Source organism: Schistocerca cancellata, chromosome 5 (assembly GCF_023864275.1).
Source record: "Schistocerca cancellata isolate TAMUIC-IGC-003103 chromosome 5, iqSchCanc2.1, whole genome shotgun sequence".
NCBI classification, from domain to species: Eukaryota; Metazoa; Arthropoda; class Insecta; order Orthoptera; family Acrididae; genus Schistocerca; species Schistocerca cancellata.
In genome coordinates, this window is record NC_064630.1 from 71,174,206 (window position 1) to 71,192,074 (window position 17,869).

At 39.9% G+C, this 17,869-nt stretch overlaps 1 protein-coding gene across 1 annotated transcript in view; it reads right to left on the reverse strand.

Annotated features, from left to right (window-relative positions):
- Positions 1-12,484: 12,484 nt before the first annotated feature.
- The window catches only part of LOC126188367 (atrial natriuretic peptide receptor 1-like), a 362,237-nt gene continuing 356,852 nt past the window's right edge, over positions 12,485-17,869 (reverse strand). Inside the window, exon 20 of the mRNA XM_049929966.1 lies at positions 12,485-12,598. Coding sequence (XP_049785923.1) covers positions 12,485-12,598 — 114 coding nt within the window. The remainder of the gene's footprint in view (positions 12,599-17,869) is intronic.

Sequence of the window (17,869 nt, forward strand, 5' to 3'; positions counted from 1 at the left end):
TTGATATTGCGGTAATGAATAGCTCACTGGCCAGGGCAGCTGAAGGGGGAATTACATCCCTAAGAACGGTAATCACAGAAGTTGGAAAGAGAAACACAGATGTAAGAAAGGTAACTACAAGGCAACCATGGGTAACAGAAGAAATACTTCAGTTGATCGACAAAAGAAGGAAGTACAAATTGTTTAGAAAAATTCAGGAATAATAAAAGTCCCCTATTAATAGAATAAATAAAAATAGGTAATGAGAAGTAGTAGAAATGAGAGCAGTGACAACGTTACCATCAGAGTTGATGGTCACGATGTAGATGAAATTAAGGAGTTCTGTTACCTACGCAGAAAAACAACCAACGACGGACAGAGCAAGGAGGACATAAGAAGTATAGAATCATCGCAAAAAGGACATACCTGTCCAAGAGTAGTCTTCTAGTATCAAACAAAGGCCTGAATCTGAGGAAGAAATTTCTGAAAATTTACTTTTGAAGCAGAACATTGTGTATCAGGTAAACATGGACTGTAGGAAAACAGGAACAGAAGAGAATCGAAGCACTGGAGATGTGTGCACCAGACGAATTTTAAAGATTAAATGGAGTGATAAGTAAGGAATGAGGTGGTTGTCCCCACAATCGGGGAGGGGAGGACTACATGGTAAACACTGATATGAAAAAGGGACAGAGTGATACGATATCTGTTAGGATATCAGGGAATGACTTCCGTGGTACAACATGGAGCTGTAGAGGATACAAACTGTAAAGGAAAGCAGAGTTTGTAATACGACCAGCACATAATTGAGGACTTCGGTTGCAATGACTATCCTCAGAAGGGAAAATTGGCACAAGAGAGTAATTCGCGGAGGAGCACATCAAATCACTCACAAGACTACTGATGGCTGAAATAAATACATAAACATGGATAGGTCACTCTAGATGTAGACTGTAGGAGTTATATACACGTGAAAGTATTGGCACAATACTGCAAGGGACGGAGGACACTGATAAGTATGTGCCCGTGTTTATGTCAAAACAAACGTTGAAAGCTGACTGTAGATAGTGATTTTAATAAAAATAGCTTATTACATATGATTTCAACTGCAGAAGGAAGTGCTGCTGGTAGGTAGTAAGATAGGGTGAGGTGTTGGCCCTCGGTTACAACAAAGCTAATGGGTCAACGTGCCAAGATACCAGCATATTCCAAACGATTACAGTGCTAAGTCAAGCGTTAGATGACTTAACTTCTTTGTGCTTTTTATCAAAAGTTGTGACAGTGGGTGGAGAGGGAAACAGTTTTGGCAGAGTGGAGCATATGACATAGGTGATGACCTGCAAATGATAGCCTCTCTGTTCCTTGGCACCATCATACAATTTGTTGAGCAGTTGCGGCGTCATGAACGTGTATGACTTAAAGGAGCTGTGAGGAGAATTAAGGTGGGGTTAGAAATGGCACTAATGGTAGACGACTTTACGCATTTTAATCCAGTGCCATTTCATATTATCGACAGATGTGATTTCAGAAGGCATAGCCTTCAAATGAACAGGACTTGGAAGGGAAGATGGGGTGAGCTAATGTATGCTGGGTGGACCTAGGATCATATATGGTCTAATACCTGTTTCATGGGTAAGAAAATGAAGTCTTTTTAGAATAAATGCAAACATCAGCTTCCTGAGCTTAAAATGTATCTCCTTCACTTTTAATAAATCGGCAATATGTATTCACAGTATAGATTCTGACACTCCAAATGGCACACTTACTAAATGTGATAGAGATAAAGAAACATTTGGAAAGGAACTTGGAACATTTAACTGACTTAACAGTTGTTCATCAAAACATGTAATCAATAAAAAATAAAATATGGTTTCTCTGAAGTTGAAGCCCATTCCTTTAACTATGCAACAGTTTGTGACACTGAGCACTGGTGTAGAGACACAGAAATCAAACACGTAATATTATAGATGGATGAAAGAACAGACTCTTAAAGCGGGGGACCGATGTCCTAATTGTTTGGTCTCCTCCCCCAAAACCAAATGGCTCTGAGCACTATGGGACTTAACATCTGAGGTCATCAGTCCCCTAGAACTTAGAAGTACTTAAACCTAACTAACCTAAGGACATCACACACATCCATGCCCGAGGCAGGATTCGAACCTGCAACCATAGCGCCCAAATCAATCAACCAATCTTACAGCAGATTTCCACAAAGTTTGTAGGATCATGGATTTGTATCAGAAAGGGAATACATTTTAAATCAAGATGTGATCTTGATACAGTAAGTGAAGAGAAGCACTTCAAAATGTTGTCTATTTGAACTAACAATACTCGATATCAACAACAAATTAATCGTTTTATTTGTTTGTCGATCTTCCAGTGGTAGTGACGTCGCTCTTTCAATACATTAGTGAAATTTCTCGATAGGATCTCAGTTAAAAAATAACACCATCTTTTTGCGGAGATGCTGACATAGAACAATACCGCAAATAAAATTAGTTGCACCATCATAACAGGTTTTCACAGTATTGTCATGTCCCTGTTCGTAAATAGTGCAACAGATATTATTAGAATGATTTGTGGCCACAAATTTCAGCACAAAAATGTGTAACGTGGCCGTAAAAGATCTTGGACTTTCAGACAATTTCTGCCAAATAACTATAGTAATATAAGGTATTAGAATTGAGTGAAGGCATTAAGATAAAATATTTTTCAAGTATACCAGGTAACTAAAGTTGGCTTGAAGTGTATAGAGAAAGGTATGTAAATGTTAAATTCTCTAAGTTATCGACATTATTTATACTATAATTTGAACAGACGTTTATAAAGGCACCCACATCGGTATCAATATCTCACAAAAGAAATGAATAACGTGGTATTAGGAAGCCCTTATAAATCTGTACCTCAGTTGTGTGAAAAAGAGATGTAAGGAACCCGAGTCGTTAACTTTCAATTGCAGGTAGGAAAAGATTTGTAGGATTCTTCTGACTGTAGCAAAAACGTCATTTAATGATAAAATATTATAAATTTTAGAGTATAAAAGCAAAACAGTTTGGCATGGCACTGGACAGAAAACAGGGAGAGTCAAAACAATGCATAATAACAAACAGTTGAGGGAAGAGTTTAAATTTACCACACCATCTAGCAAAGTATGTGGATGAGAATTTTTTGAGTAACCCGGATAAATTACGAAATGTTCGAAAAACATATATAACACTTGTTAATAATTATGTACTAAATACACAGTCACAGAACACAAAGTCATAAAAACTGTACAAAACTTAAAAATAAAAATTCTCTAGGCATAAATGAAATTGCAATATGTGTCCTTAAATAATACACGCAGAGTATACAAGTTCCATTAACAAACATAATTAATAAGTCAATAACATCTGAGAAATTACAGGGATAAAACAGTCATAAATTACACCCGTGCTAAAGAAACATAATGCAGAAGACATAAAAAGTCACCGTCCTGTTTCCCTGCTTTCTTAATAATAATAGAACGAATTACTGGAAACTGAATACAGCATTTCATGTGTAAAAATAACTTCCTGGTGACTCTCACTTAGGGCTACAATGTGTTTGAAGAACAGAAACAGCCAGTGTAGAATGAAAAAAAGGTGATATTTGGTTCTCTTGACGTGGATGAGTGTTTCACAGGAATATTCTTCGATTTTTCTAAAGTTTTTGATAGTGCTGACTATAAGAATTTGCTAAGTAATCTAGAATCATTAACAATAAGAGGCATTGCTAATGACTGGTAGTAATTATAGGGCGTGATCTACTGTTTGCTTGTGTGACGTTTTCCCATAACAATGTCAAGCCACCTGTTTGTGCACAATTATAAGATCTTATCACAGGTACTTTGGATGGGGGCAACTGGATCATCCACCCCACAGTCCAGACCCAGCGCCCAGCAATTTTCACTTATTTCGACACTGGTAGGAGTTCCTTGGTGGTTAACCAGTCAACGAGAGAGAGGTAGTGCACACTGGGGTCAAGGATTGCGTTCCTTCCAAGCAGGCAGGTTTCTAACCCGTAGGAATTCAAGCACTTGTCAGATCTGTATGGCAGATTTTTCAACAACAACGAAGCGTAAACAGAAGTGATTTGAAAACAGATGAAAATATATGTTAATGATATTCACAGAATTTTTCTTGGTATTAAAAAACCCTTCTTAAAATACCTCTTCTGGTTAGTAGACAACACAGCTCTCAAATAAGTTTGAACTTTCAGTGAAACATGTATTAGTACCAAAACAGATTAATATAGGTGTTTCTCAGCGTAGCATATTAAGAATAAAACTGTTCTTGATATACGTCAATGGGTTTCGTAATAGTGTTAATCACAGGGAAAGTTCTCTTTGCTTATCACATAAATACTATAGCCACCGATAAAACAAGGTAACATCTTGCAGAGAAATCAAGTAAAAGCCTCGAGAATGTTTACAATTTCTCAATATAGGATAAGGTGAGGACGAACAAAAAGAAAACGTATGCCACGACTTTCAGTTTCAAAATGACACTGTTAAATTAAATATATACTTTGCCTCTTAAGACTGTGTAAGAAACACAGCTAGGAATGGGCGTTGATTCTCAGTTGAAAGTATGTGAACAGTCAATGATGTTTGAAAACAGAACGTTATTATCATGTGTTACCATTAGAGACCAGTCATCAGTGCTTAACAGCTACTGTCTTTTATTTACATAGTTTTCGTATATACACTCAGTTCTTAGCTATGGGATTCTTTTGTACGGAAGAAATACACAAAACATAGACATAATTCTCAAAGTACACAGAAGCTTCACAGAAATAGTAACCAAAACTAGTAGTGGAGGACATGGGAGAGATATATTCAAAACTCTGGGGATACTAACTGCACCACGCGAGTACGTTAACCACTCAGTTACGCACATATAAAATAGCGTCGATAATTAATTATTGCACCAAAAACTCTGTCTATGACAATGGGACAAGATCTAAATTGAACATACATTTACAAACATAGGACTCAAAAGAGCGTTTGCTACCAGAGAATACAGCGGCAACAAATGTCTGAGGAAATTAATGAGATTACGATAACGAATGTATTTAAAAACGCAGTTGAAATGTACCTGCTGAACAATACATTCTATGCAATGAAGAATTACTTAGACAGCACAGAGAAAAGGTTTGATAGGGAATGTAATACAAATAAATGGCAATAATAATAATGATTAAACAGCTGTCTTGTTACGTAACACTCTTACATTATTTTTTTCTTGTTTTATCTTTCATTTTGATATTTCTCTTTTTCTTTTATGGGAAACCTTACTCAAAAACCTAAGCAGTGTGTAACAATCACACCTCATTCTCCCTCTGAGGTCAACTTCTCACTCACTATACAGGGGTGCTGACTCAATTTTTCAAGCTAGAAAATGAAAATTTATAGTACACAAAATGGAAACAAAACATCGCTCTGCGGACAGTGTACCTAGGGCTACACTCTGAAACAATGTGTATATAGTGTGCGCAGTGACTGCTAATGGGAAGAGTATGAGCAGTGTAGAACTAGCATCTTACTTTATGAAATAGCTGCCTTATAAAACAATATTGAGCTTTAGGAATATCCTGATTTAGGTCTTCCATGGTTTCTGTAAACTACTTGAGGCAATGGTGGGATGATCCAGTTCCAAGGCCACGGTCGACTATCTGTACGATGTCTGTCAGACTATACCTGTAAGTATGTAAATGTGCTTTGATATGAATTGCGTTGTTTTCTTGTTCTTAAACTGTAATACAGTGGTATGTCCAATATCCTTGCAAAAGTGATAAAAGTATGAATAAAACTACTACTACTACTACTATTGCTGCTGAAGCTGCTACTACAACTACTACTACTACCCCAGTGGTTCACAAATAGCAAATTGTTAGCGCGTACTGTAAAAGTTCATTGCTATTTTCTATTAACATCCCATTTGTACTGTCTTATAAAAAATTTTTCGCCTGTATTTCGGCCTTAGCATATTCTAAAACACCAAAACTATTGCTGCGGGCTGCGAAGAACGACTCACTTTATTTTACTTTCTCTTCTTTGTAACTATGAGAGAGCTGCAATGCTATAGGTTTTATAATCTTATATCTGTATTTGCTGCTTACGAAATTATTTTCCATTTCTGCTGACGTTGTAATTGACACATTTGTTAACATTTGGTTTAAATCACTTCTGCGAACACAGTAATGTCAAACTGAAGTTAAACTTAGGAGTCTGAATATTGTAATATGTGTAAGTTTGCGCGAGAGAAGTTGTGCTTTAGAAACGTATCGAGTGGTCGCTAGGTGAAATCGGCAACGAACGTGTCTGGAGGTCAACCATTTTCGTGTCGTGAGCAAGCCTCTGAATAGCGTATGTTCGTGGCCGAAGTTTCTGGGACTGCAACTTTGGTATAACGCCTGCTGTTTCAGTGTTTGCAACGGATAATGCAGCTAAAACTTGAACATAATACTGTGCTTCACATCGCGGACTAACGCAACGCAAAATCAACTAGAAAATACGGTATGTATTTAGCACAGTCAAGTGGTCTCGGAGTGCTACATTTCGATGTATACAGTATGATCTGTTTCGATGCGTTTCGTGGACTGCCAATCTAAAATACACTCCTGGAAATTGAAATAAGAACACCGTGAATTCATTGTCCCAGGAAGGGGAAACTTTATTGACACATTCCTGGGGTCAGATACATCACATGATCACACTGACAGAACCACAGCCACATAGACACAGGCAACAGAGCATGCACAATGTCGGCACTAGCACAGTGTATATCCACCTTTCTCAGCAATGCAGGCTGCTATTCTCCCATGGAGACGATCGTAGAGATGCTGGATGTAGTCCTGTGGAACGGCTTGCCATGCCATTTCCACCTGGCGCCTCAGTTGGACCAGCGTTCGTGCTGGACGTGCAGACCGCGTGAGACGACGCTTCATCCAGTCCCAAACATGCTCAATGGGGGACAGATCCGGAGATCTTGCTGGCCAGGGTAGTTGACTTACACCTTCTAGAGCACGTTGGGTGGCACGGGATACATGCGGACGTGCATTGTCCTGTTGGAACAGCAAGTTCCCTTGCCGATCTAGGAATGGTAGAACGATGGGTTCGATGACGGTTTGGATGTACCGTGCACTATTCAGTGTCCCCTCGACGATCACCAGTGGTGTACGGCCAGTGTAGGAGATCGCTCCCCACACCATGATGCCGGGTGTTGGCCCTGTGTGCCTCGGTCGTATGCAGTCCTGAGTGTGGCGCTCACCTGCACGGCGCCAAACACGCATACGACCATCATTGGCACCAAGGCAGAAGCGACTCTCATCGCTGAAGACGACACGTCTCCATTCGTCCCTCCATTCACGCCTGTCGCGACACCACTGGAGGCGGGCTGCACGATGTTGGGGCGTGAGCGGAAGACGGCCTAACGGTGTGCGGGACCGTAGCCCAGCTTCATGGAGACGGTTGCGAATGGTCCTCGCCGATACCCCAGGAGCAACAGTGTCCCTAATTTGCTGGGAAGTGGCGGTGCGGTCCCCTACGGCACTGCGTAGGATCCTACGGTCTTGGCGTGCATCCGTGCGTCGCTGCGGTCCGGTCCCAGGTCGACGGGCACGTGCACCTTCCGCCGACCACTGGCGACAACATCGATGTACTGTGGAGACCTCACGCCCCACGTGTTGAGCAATTCGGCGGTACGTCCACCCGGCCTCCCGCATGCCCACTATACGCCCTCGCTCAAAGTCCGTCAACTGCACATACGGTTCACGTCCACGCTGTCGCGGCATGCTACCAGTGTTAAAGACTGCGATGGAGCTCCGTATGCCACGGCAAACTGGCTGACACTGACGGCGGCGGTGCACAAATGCTGCGCAGCTAGCGCCATTCGACGGCCAACACCGCGGTTCCTGGTGTGTCCGCTGTGCCGTGCGTGTGATCATTGCTTGTACAGCCCTCTCGCAGTGTCCGGAGCAAGTATGGTGGGTCTGACACACCGGTGTCAATGTGTTCTTTTTTCCATTTGGAGGAGTGTAAAAACATGTTGTAGTACTCTCTTATCGGGGCATGTTTTTCAAACTGTGATCTTGAAAAGTATGATGCCTATTCAGTGCAGCTGGGTTTTAAGTCCATGGTTTCAACTGTGCAGAATGAATTATAAAATTAGTGAGCGTATGCAAGAGATCAGACTGGTTACATTACTACTTATTTTGTCATAAGCAAATAAGGTGAAAGCTATCAATCGGACCAGCAAAGATTTTAATTTTCTTCGTTAAACAGTGTAGGCTATGAGAATATGGCAAAAGAATTAACTTCTTGCCACAGATAAAATATTCATAATGTAATAATCTAACACTACATTGTTAGACTGTGGAGCAACGTGTTTAATTAGTGAACGGTTACTATGACGAGAAATTTTTAAGAAGCGCTGCGAAATCGATAAAATGTACGTGTTTGCTTAATGGAGCACATGCAGTCTACATCGATGGTTGCAGACACTTTAGCCAATGAGGAGACTGTAACTACAGGACTTCCCTTCTGCATCTACATTCCAGTGGACATTTTCAAGAGGACCATTACAGCAGAAATTATTACTCGGATTACACTTATGGTTTATGGTCGGCTAGAGTGGGATGACGACACGCCGGTTTCCACAGCTCTCCTCTCATAGACAAATGTAGGAAAAAGTTCTGTAATAGACTACTATTTTGTGATGAAATTCTATATACAACTTCTCATTTTTCACGTAACTGAAAACACAAGCCTTTTGAATAACATTTTCAATAATATTCAAAAGCTTTCAACCAAAAGTAGTTCATTTTACTGAACAAATTCCCACAACCAATACTGCATTTTTCCCAGTACTTTTTCTTTTGACACAGCTTTTGTTCTTGTAGCATTTACATGAAGTACATACTTGTATTTATGTGCAGTGATAGAATTTTTCCAGTGTTTCTTCTTCACCTTTTGCTACATTTAAATTTCTAATTGCAGTATTTGTGAACGCTGCCCCTGTCTTTTTCGTGTTTATCCAAATCATATGTCGCGATTTATGTTATTTGTTACAACACGGTAGAGGGATATGTGCATTGTTTAGCGTCCGCCATTAAGCAAGCTGGCTACAACCAACCTGGAAATAATATCTATGTCTCCACTGGTGAAGTTTTTAAATCGCGTGAAAATTTTCAATCTCATAGGTACGTCATGCATGACATTTGTTTACTTGTCATCCTATGGTATCCCAAAGCAATTGTGGGGTCTTGCTTACTTTCTTGGTAAAAATTAGTGATTACTCCATTCTGGGTGGCTGTGATGTTGAACATTTACTTAGTTAATTCTGTGCGTGTTTTCAATTTTATCATTTTAGTTACTCCAACACTTACGTACACATGTCATTACAAACGAATTAGTTATCCTCTTCTTTTAATATGTGATAAATTATTTTATTATTCTATTTTTTATATCACCACTGCCTTTCTGGTGGAAGCAATCTTAGGGTGTTTCCAGTTTAGTTACAACACGAATATTATGTTCGAAGTAGAGTACCTGTTAATCCTCGGGGAAGACGAATACAGCAAATAAAATTACAGAGAGCGGTAAATAACTACGAGCAGAGGAAAATGAGATTGAACTTCTGACATACCAGTAAAAGAAATTGAAATAAATTCTTTATTCAACATGAACTGACAGTTACACTGTTCCTTCACTGGACTGGAAAGTAAATGGACATAGTGTTCAGTGAACACATGAAAAATCAGAACTGACTGCACAGTGGTTTCATAGTACGTCATCAAATATCAGAACTGATACCTACTTTAAACAAAGAATACAAAAACGAAATTTAAAGACAATCGTAATTTTCAAAAGATTGAAAAACGTTTCTTTATAGCTCTTTAAAATGAAATATCTTAAGTTCACTAAGTTTCAGGGCTGCAGATTTATCCAAAAAATCTTCTTAAAATTCGTTAATATGATTTGTTTTTCTTTTGTCTGCTAACCTAAATTTCTTCCTTCCAGATATTTGCATTTATATATATACGCCTGTAGTCTATTAGTTATCAGCTCACATTCCAGGACATGTGACATAAACGTGTATTTAAGTTGTCATAGTTGCCTGTCTAAAGCTATTGCAATGGAATTCAATTCAGAAAAATAATTTTAACCTGGAGTTTTCCTGAAACAGGTTCACACAAAAAAGATTTCCCTGTAACCTAGCGTGGCTGAACTCCTTGGTCCAGTTCCAGAAAGGTGTACACACTTCTCAAAAACGTCGACTGAATCAGTGCACATATAAAACAAAGGAGTGCATTCATGGTATTGAACAGAAAGGAAATTGGCAGATTATATTTAGAAACATCCATTTATTTCAAGGAACAAAGTACACCAAATACACAACTCTACAACATAATATTGTCGGAAGTTTCGAGGTGGAAATTCCTTCCATGATTAAAATTTGTACTGATAAAATTGCAGTACTTTATGCGGCAAGCTTGCTTGTAGCACAACTGGAATTTTTTTTGCTTTCTCATATTCTTCATAGCTTATTCTAGAATCATATTTTATACAATTATTTTCAGGAACATTTAAATCACAACGAGAGATCGTTACCAAGTTGATGAACGCAAGACTTTTTCAAATCTCGTCGGGTGTAAGAACAGAATAAACAGACGCACGCCACATTCTGGTCGCAAGAACTCCACGCAAATCATTTTTGTCTCGGTGCACTACCTAAGAGTTATTACGTTGTACAAACTGAGATGGCGTACTTATTAAGTGTCGTTACGTACGTGATTTTTATGTGCTAGTATGTTGCAACTGTAGACACTGATAATTTGATACTGCAAGAGAAATACAGACAATTCGTTATATTAAGTATTGTCGAGAACGTACTGCACAAAATAAATGACAGAGGTACCTTAAAATATATAGGTGTCACTAAGTCTAAACATACCAGTGAAGTAAATCAAGTGATAACTGTGGTCGATTATCATTTATAAAATAATAAGTCAGATGAGAACAGACACTGACTGTAATTAATACAGACTTGTATAACGAGTGGTAATGACTTAATAATTAAAGAAGCGTTTGGGGATTTACATTCTTATCCTTAGTAGAAAAAACTTATATTTTGATACACATATCAACTTTCTATTCAACAAGTTAGAAGCGTATCAAATTGTTAAACTAATATCACTTGTATTTTCACACGGAAGGGTGAGTTTAACGCATTCAAGCCTGTTGAAACAAGAAAAAAATTAACGTACACCATTAACTGTCTGAGCAGGAACGTCGCCCAACAGCCCTGTCCCGGAAGGAGCACATTTCAATATTTTCCGATGTAAATTATTTTGTTTAACCTGATTTTATTCTTATTTGTCTTGTTAGTCTCACAAATATGGCTCATGTATTTTTATTGGAATGGTTCAGATAACCGGTCGAAACCACGTAAGATATCCTGAAACCTAGATTCACATATAAAAGATAAAATTAGAAGTAGACAGGCACGACTGTGTCAGCACTTTCAGTCACCTCAGTCGAATTCCGCTTTCCAGTAGCGTGTCCTTAAAATGTAGAAGGGTCTAGAGGATACACTATTTTTTCACACTTCACTTGCTTTTCAGATCTTTTGCACCAGAAAAACACAATTGTAAGAAGGTATCGTGCAGCTAACAAAACGGTTAAGAAATACATATTGCATTCTTTTTGCAGCGCAACACCAACAGAATGGCGGTAAACTCCAAAACTACGAACAAATTGTATACATTGATTGTCAGGAATGAAATGAAGTACATATCCCGCACGGAGATCTCTTACGCTAAGTTTGTGCAGCAGACGACAGAACATGTTTCGCTTACGAAAACTGAGCAGATGCCATTCTGATATTAGGTATATGATTGTCAAAAATCTTCGAACAGAATACACTGATTTCTCATAGTATTTTCGAAATATGAATTAGACTAGTCAGGCTGTACTCAACACACTGTGAATTTTTGATCCACAATTTAACGGCAAGCATCATGGTAGGTCACTTTATCAAATTCTACGGATAACAAAATCGTGGAGACTTCGTTTATCTATTCCGAACATTCTCGGCAGCCAGTCGCGTTCTGCACACAGTCACTCCACAAGTCTTCAGCTCGTCACACGTGAGAAGAGAGAGTGTGATGTTCTGACAATGTGACATACACATCGCTGCGTCTCTAGCGCCGTGGAATTGTTCCTTTACTGTCATTTCCCTCTGTTGTTCGAGACGGAACTTTCGTACCCCAATTTGACAGCTCACTATTTTTTCGAAGGCAGTGTTTTGCGTATACAGGAAAATTGGGGTATGATTCCGCCAATGTGTTCCCTCGACTCTGCAGGAGGGAAAAGGCGTTGGACGGAAGTGCGGAGAGAGATTAGCCAGGCCGCCTGAGTGAGTGTGTGTGTGTGGAGCTTCCAGGCAGTGGCGCTCTCCAGCGACGATGGACCACCGGCCCTTCAGAGCCGCTCACCCCTCGTCTTGAAGCTGCCAGACTGGATGCGCTTAATGGGCCCGTTTTCTGCAGCCGGCACTTCGTCGAGCAGCCAGAAGGTCCTCATTACGCCCTTGCCCTGCAAAAATAATGTTATACGCTTAATTACCCGACCAACATGTGTCAGCACCTATTTGCGCTGTTCTGAAGCAACATAAAGCAGTCATTAAGTTAGAAGTGGATTATAACGTCGTAGATTACAAGAGTCTCTTTCTAAGATTTGGCAAACTACGACTAGAATAGACTGAAGAGGTGTGATTTTAACATTTTTTTCTGAAACTGTTAAGAAACTGGTCGAGTAGCTAATTTCCAGCGACCTTTGGAAAATATAGTACAGCGGAAAAGTTGCAATTATGCGACGATATTCGTTTAACTACACTACTGGCCATTAAAATTGCTACACCACGACGATGACGTGCTACAGACGCGAAATTTAACCTACAGGAAGAAGATGCTGTGATATGCAAATGATTAGCTTTTCAGAGCATTCGCACAAAGTTGGCGCCGGGGGCGACACCTACAACGTGCTGACATGAGGAAAGTTTACAACCGATTTCTCATACACAAACAGCAGTTGACCGGCGTTGCCTGGTGAAACGTTGTTGTGATGCCTCGTGTAAGGAGGAGAAATCACGTTTCCGACATTGATAAACATCGGATTGTAGTCTATCACAATTGCGATTAATGGTATCGCGACATTGCTGCTCGCGTTGGTCGAGATCTAATGACTGTTAGCAGAATATGGAATCGGTGGTTTCAGGAGGGTAATACGGAACGCCGTGCTGGATCCCAACGGCCTCGTATCACTAGCAGTCGAGATGACAGGCATCTTATCCGCATGGCTCTAACGGATAGTGCAGCCACGTCTCGATCCCTGAGTCAACAGATGGGGAGGTTTGCAGGACAACAACCATATGCACGAACTGTTCGGCGACGTTCGCAGCAGCTGGGAGACCATGGCTGCGGCTACCCTTGACGCTGCATCACAGACAGGAGCGCCGACGATGGTGTACTCAACGACGAACCTGGGTGCACGAATGGCAAAACGTCATTTTTTCTGATGAATCCAAGTTCTGTTTATAGCATCATGCTGGCCACATCCGTGTTTGGCTACATCGCGGTGAACGCACATTGGAAGCGTGTGCTCGTCATCGCCATACCGGCGTATCACCCGGCGTGATGGTATGGGGTGCCATTGGTTAAACATGTAGGTCACCTCTTGTTCACATGGACGTTACATTTGAGATGTGTTACGACACGGTGCTCTACCCTTCATTCGATACCTGCGAAACCCTACATTTCAGCAGGATAATGCGCGACCGCATGTTGCAGGTCCTGTACGGGCGGCATTTCTGGATACAGAAAATGTTCGACTGCTGCCCTAGCCAGTACATTCTCCAGATCTCTCGCCAACTGAAAACGTCTGGTCATTGTTGGCCGAGCAACAGACTCGTCACAATACGCCAGTCACTACTCCTGATGATCTCTGGTATCGTGTTGAAGCTGCATGGGCAGCTGTACCTGTACACGCCATCCAAGCTCTGTTTGACTCAATGACCAGGCGTATCAAGGCCTTATTACGGCCAGAGGTGGTTGTTCTGGGTACTGATTTCTCAGGATCTATGGACCTACATTGCGTGAAAATGTAATCACCTGTCAGTTCTAGTATAATATATTTGTCCAATGAATACCCGTTTATCATATGCATTTCCTCTTTGTGTAGCAATTTTAATGGCCAGTAGTGTACTTTTTCACGATTTCTGTAAAGGGACAAATCAACTACAATTTATTACGAAATTTTATTTGCAAATTGCGAATCTAAATTGACTTCAGCTGTACTGTACACTGGTGAAACATTTAAATTTCTACTAGGTGTAATGGGATCGATCTTCTCCTCTAGCATTACTTTTCCTCAACCGCAGTTGTCGATAACAGCACCAGTTTTCGAATTTTGGACGGGTCTGTATTGTCTCAATTGCTTTTCTGAAAACTTTCGTATAATTTTATACATAGTATGTTATATTTAAAGCTTAAACTTATGAAGAGAAATTACTTTATAAAATATTTTAGTTTCTATGTTGTATTCTGAAGGTGGCAGGAGTAAAGTACAGGGAGCGATAGGCTATTTACAAAATCTACAGAAACCAGAAAGCAGTTATCAGAGTCGAGGGACATGAAAGGGAAGCAGTGGTTGGGTACATAGTGAGACAGGGTTGTAGCCTCTCGCCGATGTTATTCAATCTGTATATTTCGCAAGCAGTAAAGAAAACAAAAGAAAAATTCGGAGTAGGTATCAAAATCCATGGAGAAGAAATAAAAACTTTGAAGTTCACCGATGACAGTGTAATTCTGTCGGAGGGAGCAAAGGACCTGGAAGAGCAGCTGAACGGAATGAACAGTGTCTTGAAAGGAGGATATAAGATGAATATCAACAAAAGCAAAACGAGGATAATGGAATGTAGTCGAATTAAGTCCGGCGAGGCTGAGGGAAATAACTAATGATGGTGGAATAGACAGGATGTAAAATGTAGACTGGATATGGCAAGAAAAGCGTTTCTGAAGAAGAGAAATTTGTTACTATCGAATATAGATTTAAGTGCCAGGAAGTCGTTTCTGAAAGTATTTGTATGGAGTGTAGCCATGTATGGAAGTGAAACTTGGACGATAAATAGTTTGGACAAGAAGAGAATAGAAGCTTTCGAAATGTGGTGCTACAGAAGAATGCTGAAGATTAGGTGGGTACATCACATAACTAATGAGGAGGTATTCTTATAGAATCGAGGAGAAGAGAAATTTGTGGCACAACTTGACTAGAAGAAGGGATCGGTTGGTAGGACATGTTCAGAGGCATCAAGAGATCGCCAATTCAGTATTGGAGGGCAGCGTGGAGGGTAAAAATCGTAGAGGGAGACCAAGAGATTAATACACTAAGGAGATTCAGAAGGATGTAGGTTGCAGTAGGTACTGGGAGATGAAGAAGCTTGCACAGGATAGAGTAGCATGGAGAGCTGCATCAAACCAGTCTCTGGGCTGAAGACCACAGCAACAACATGTTATAATTGATAAGCACAAGTTCTGAAAGCACAGTTAAGATTATTTTTTTTATAAACATTTGAAATTACGAATTATTTGCGCATTTAAAATTTCTATTATTAATTAATCAATGCTGTAGTGTTTACTATGTTTATTTCTGGGTTCATTTATGAAATAATAATCGAAATTAATGATGTAAGTGAAACTAGTAATAAGAAAAATTGTACACACTTTGGAAGATTGTTATTTCAGCAGAGTGTGAGATTCGGAATCTTTTATCTGATGTGATCGGACGTATTTTCGTACAATTGGTGCGAACAATGTAATTTCTGCTTTCTTAATGTGAAAAATCAGAATACTGTATGATTTACGTGAGAAAGTCAGTGGAAAATATATTTACGTAAAAAATTCTGCAACAACCATCTTCCAATTTACTTGGTTCAAACGAACCGTGACGAGCTGGTGTTAGATTTTCAGCTTCAAGAATCAGACTCCTGGACAAGAAGATCTGGTGCTATCTCAAATGAAAAGCTAAGTAAACTTGAAAGTTTATTGTAATCATAGCTTCTCTCAAATCTCCATAAAAGATTTCGCTTATTAATTACTTGGATTGGGAGTTGTTTAATGTGGACAACAGATGGAAGAAAGAAGGAGGTGGGATATTACAGAGACCTGGACTCTAACCGAAATTTTCCGCTTTGCGAGCTGTCGCTTTTAGCATTTCGGCTACCAATGCACGCCTCCAGGACCCACCCAAATCTCCATATCTCACCGTCTTCCGTACAACCTAATGCTCGCACACACATTAGGGAGGAATGTTCGTTGTTACCGTTGTTTAACCCGGCGAGGCATAAAATACTTACTACTTTATTGTACAATGTCTGTGTTTACAATTCACATTATACGCTCTTCGTTCAGACGTGTATTCATCAATGGTGCGTGCAATACAGTTGAGAAGGATCGACATGTCAGATTATGAGGGCGTTAGGCTAATGTAAGATGGCGGTACATTCGGTATTGCATGAACAGATCTGTTGCCTAGATATTTTGCGCAGTGTGTGCAAAGATCATTCCACACTTGTCTCAATTCCTATAAGAAACTGCTCAAAATATTCGACTGGTCGAATTGTTATTAACACATCTTGTCACAATCACAATTTTCAGACAAATTCTTTCTTCCGCGTATCCTGGATCGCAAGCATACTTTAACAATGTTTTCTACCAAGTGACCAGTTACTGAAGGTATCACAGTCTTTGATTAGCTGACAAGGGATCTCTTCTTTGAGTTGTAGCGGTAACCAATGGGGGGTGAGTGCGGCAGCGTATTTCTCTGTGAGCACGCTGTTTGAACCACAGAAAGCTTTCCACTCTTGCCTGGGATTCCTGTCGGCGGTTCCGGGAGCTGCAGCACTGCTGTGGACGAGCAACAAACTAACTTGCATCGATGCTGTTTTCTGTTCGTCATTCTGAAGCCACGATTTACAAATGTATGGTAAGATTCGGGCTTACATTGTGCAGCCAGGCTTAAAATGGTTTGCAAGATTTTCAGATATGTAATGCGCAAACTAAACGTTCCTCGTCGAGGGAGGTGCATAGTTTCAAGGCATACGGTACATAACTGAGCTTTCATTGGTCCAGCCAAAGAGTGAGTTTGTTCAAATCATCACACTCTAGTTTAGTTAAATATTTCCATCATTTCCCAATGCATATAGAATTATTTCTTGTTCAGTTCTTTCATTCGTGGTGGTCCAGTACGATACGTGTTTCATGCTCGGGTAATTGTATGCATTCTTGTATCGATGATTCTGTTTTAGATGAAATAATTATCAACTGAATATCGGCTTCTGAGATTTATTCACATTCCTGTTAATTTCGTTAAATGGGTTATATAGTGTATTCTGTATTTAACTGCACCATGAATCATTAAAAGTTCTCTGCAATCAGCAGGAGCACTTGTCAAAAACATGTAGTTTTGCAGTCAGAATACGCACTTCAAGAATTGCAATCAGCAGAACGCTTTTGACATTCCTTGCGTGTGTTAGTGGTCAGGATGTAAGTAATAATATGGGGAGCTGGCAGTTTATCATATTATGATCGACGTAACAGCTATGCATTTTAAATTTAGCTTTCTTGCCAAAAAACGTCTATTTCGTCAGTCTGAGCCACGTATGATCATTGCAGATGATTCGCCTGTAAAGTGGGTTATTCACACGTTCATTAAATAAGATAATGGGTTTGTTGGAAGTGAGAGTGATCATAAAACACACTTTCATATTCGTTTAAGTCCACTACCTTTCCATTTAGCAAAGTAAGCACT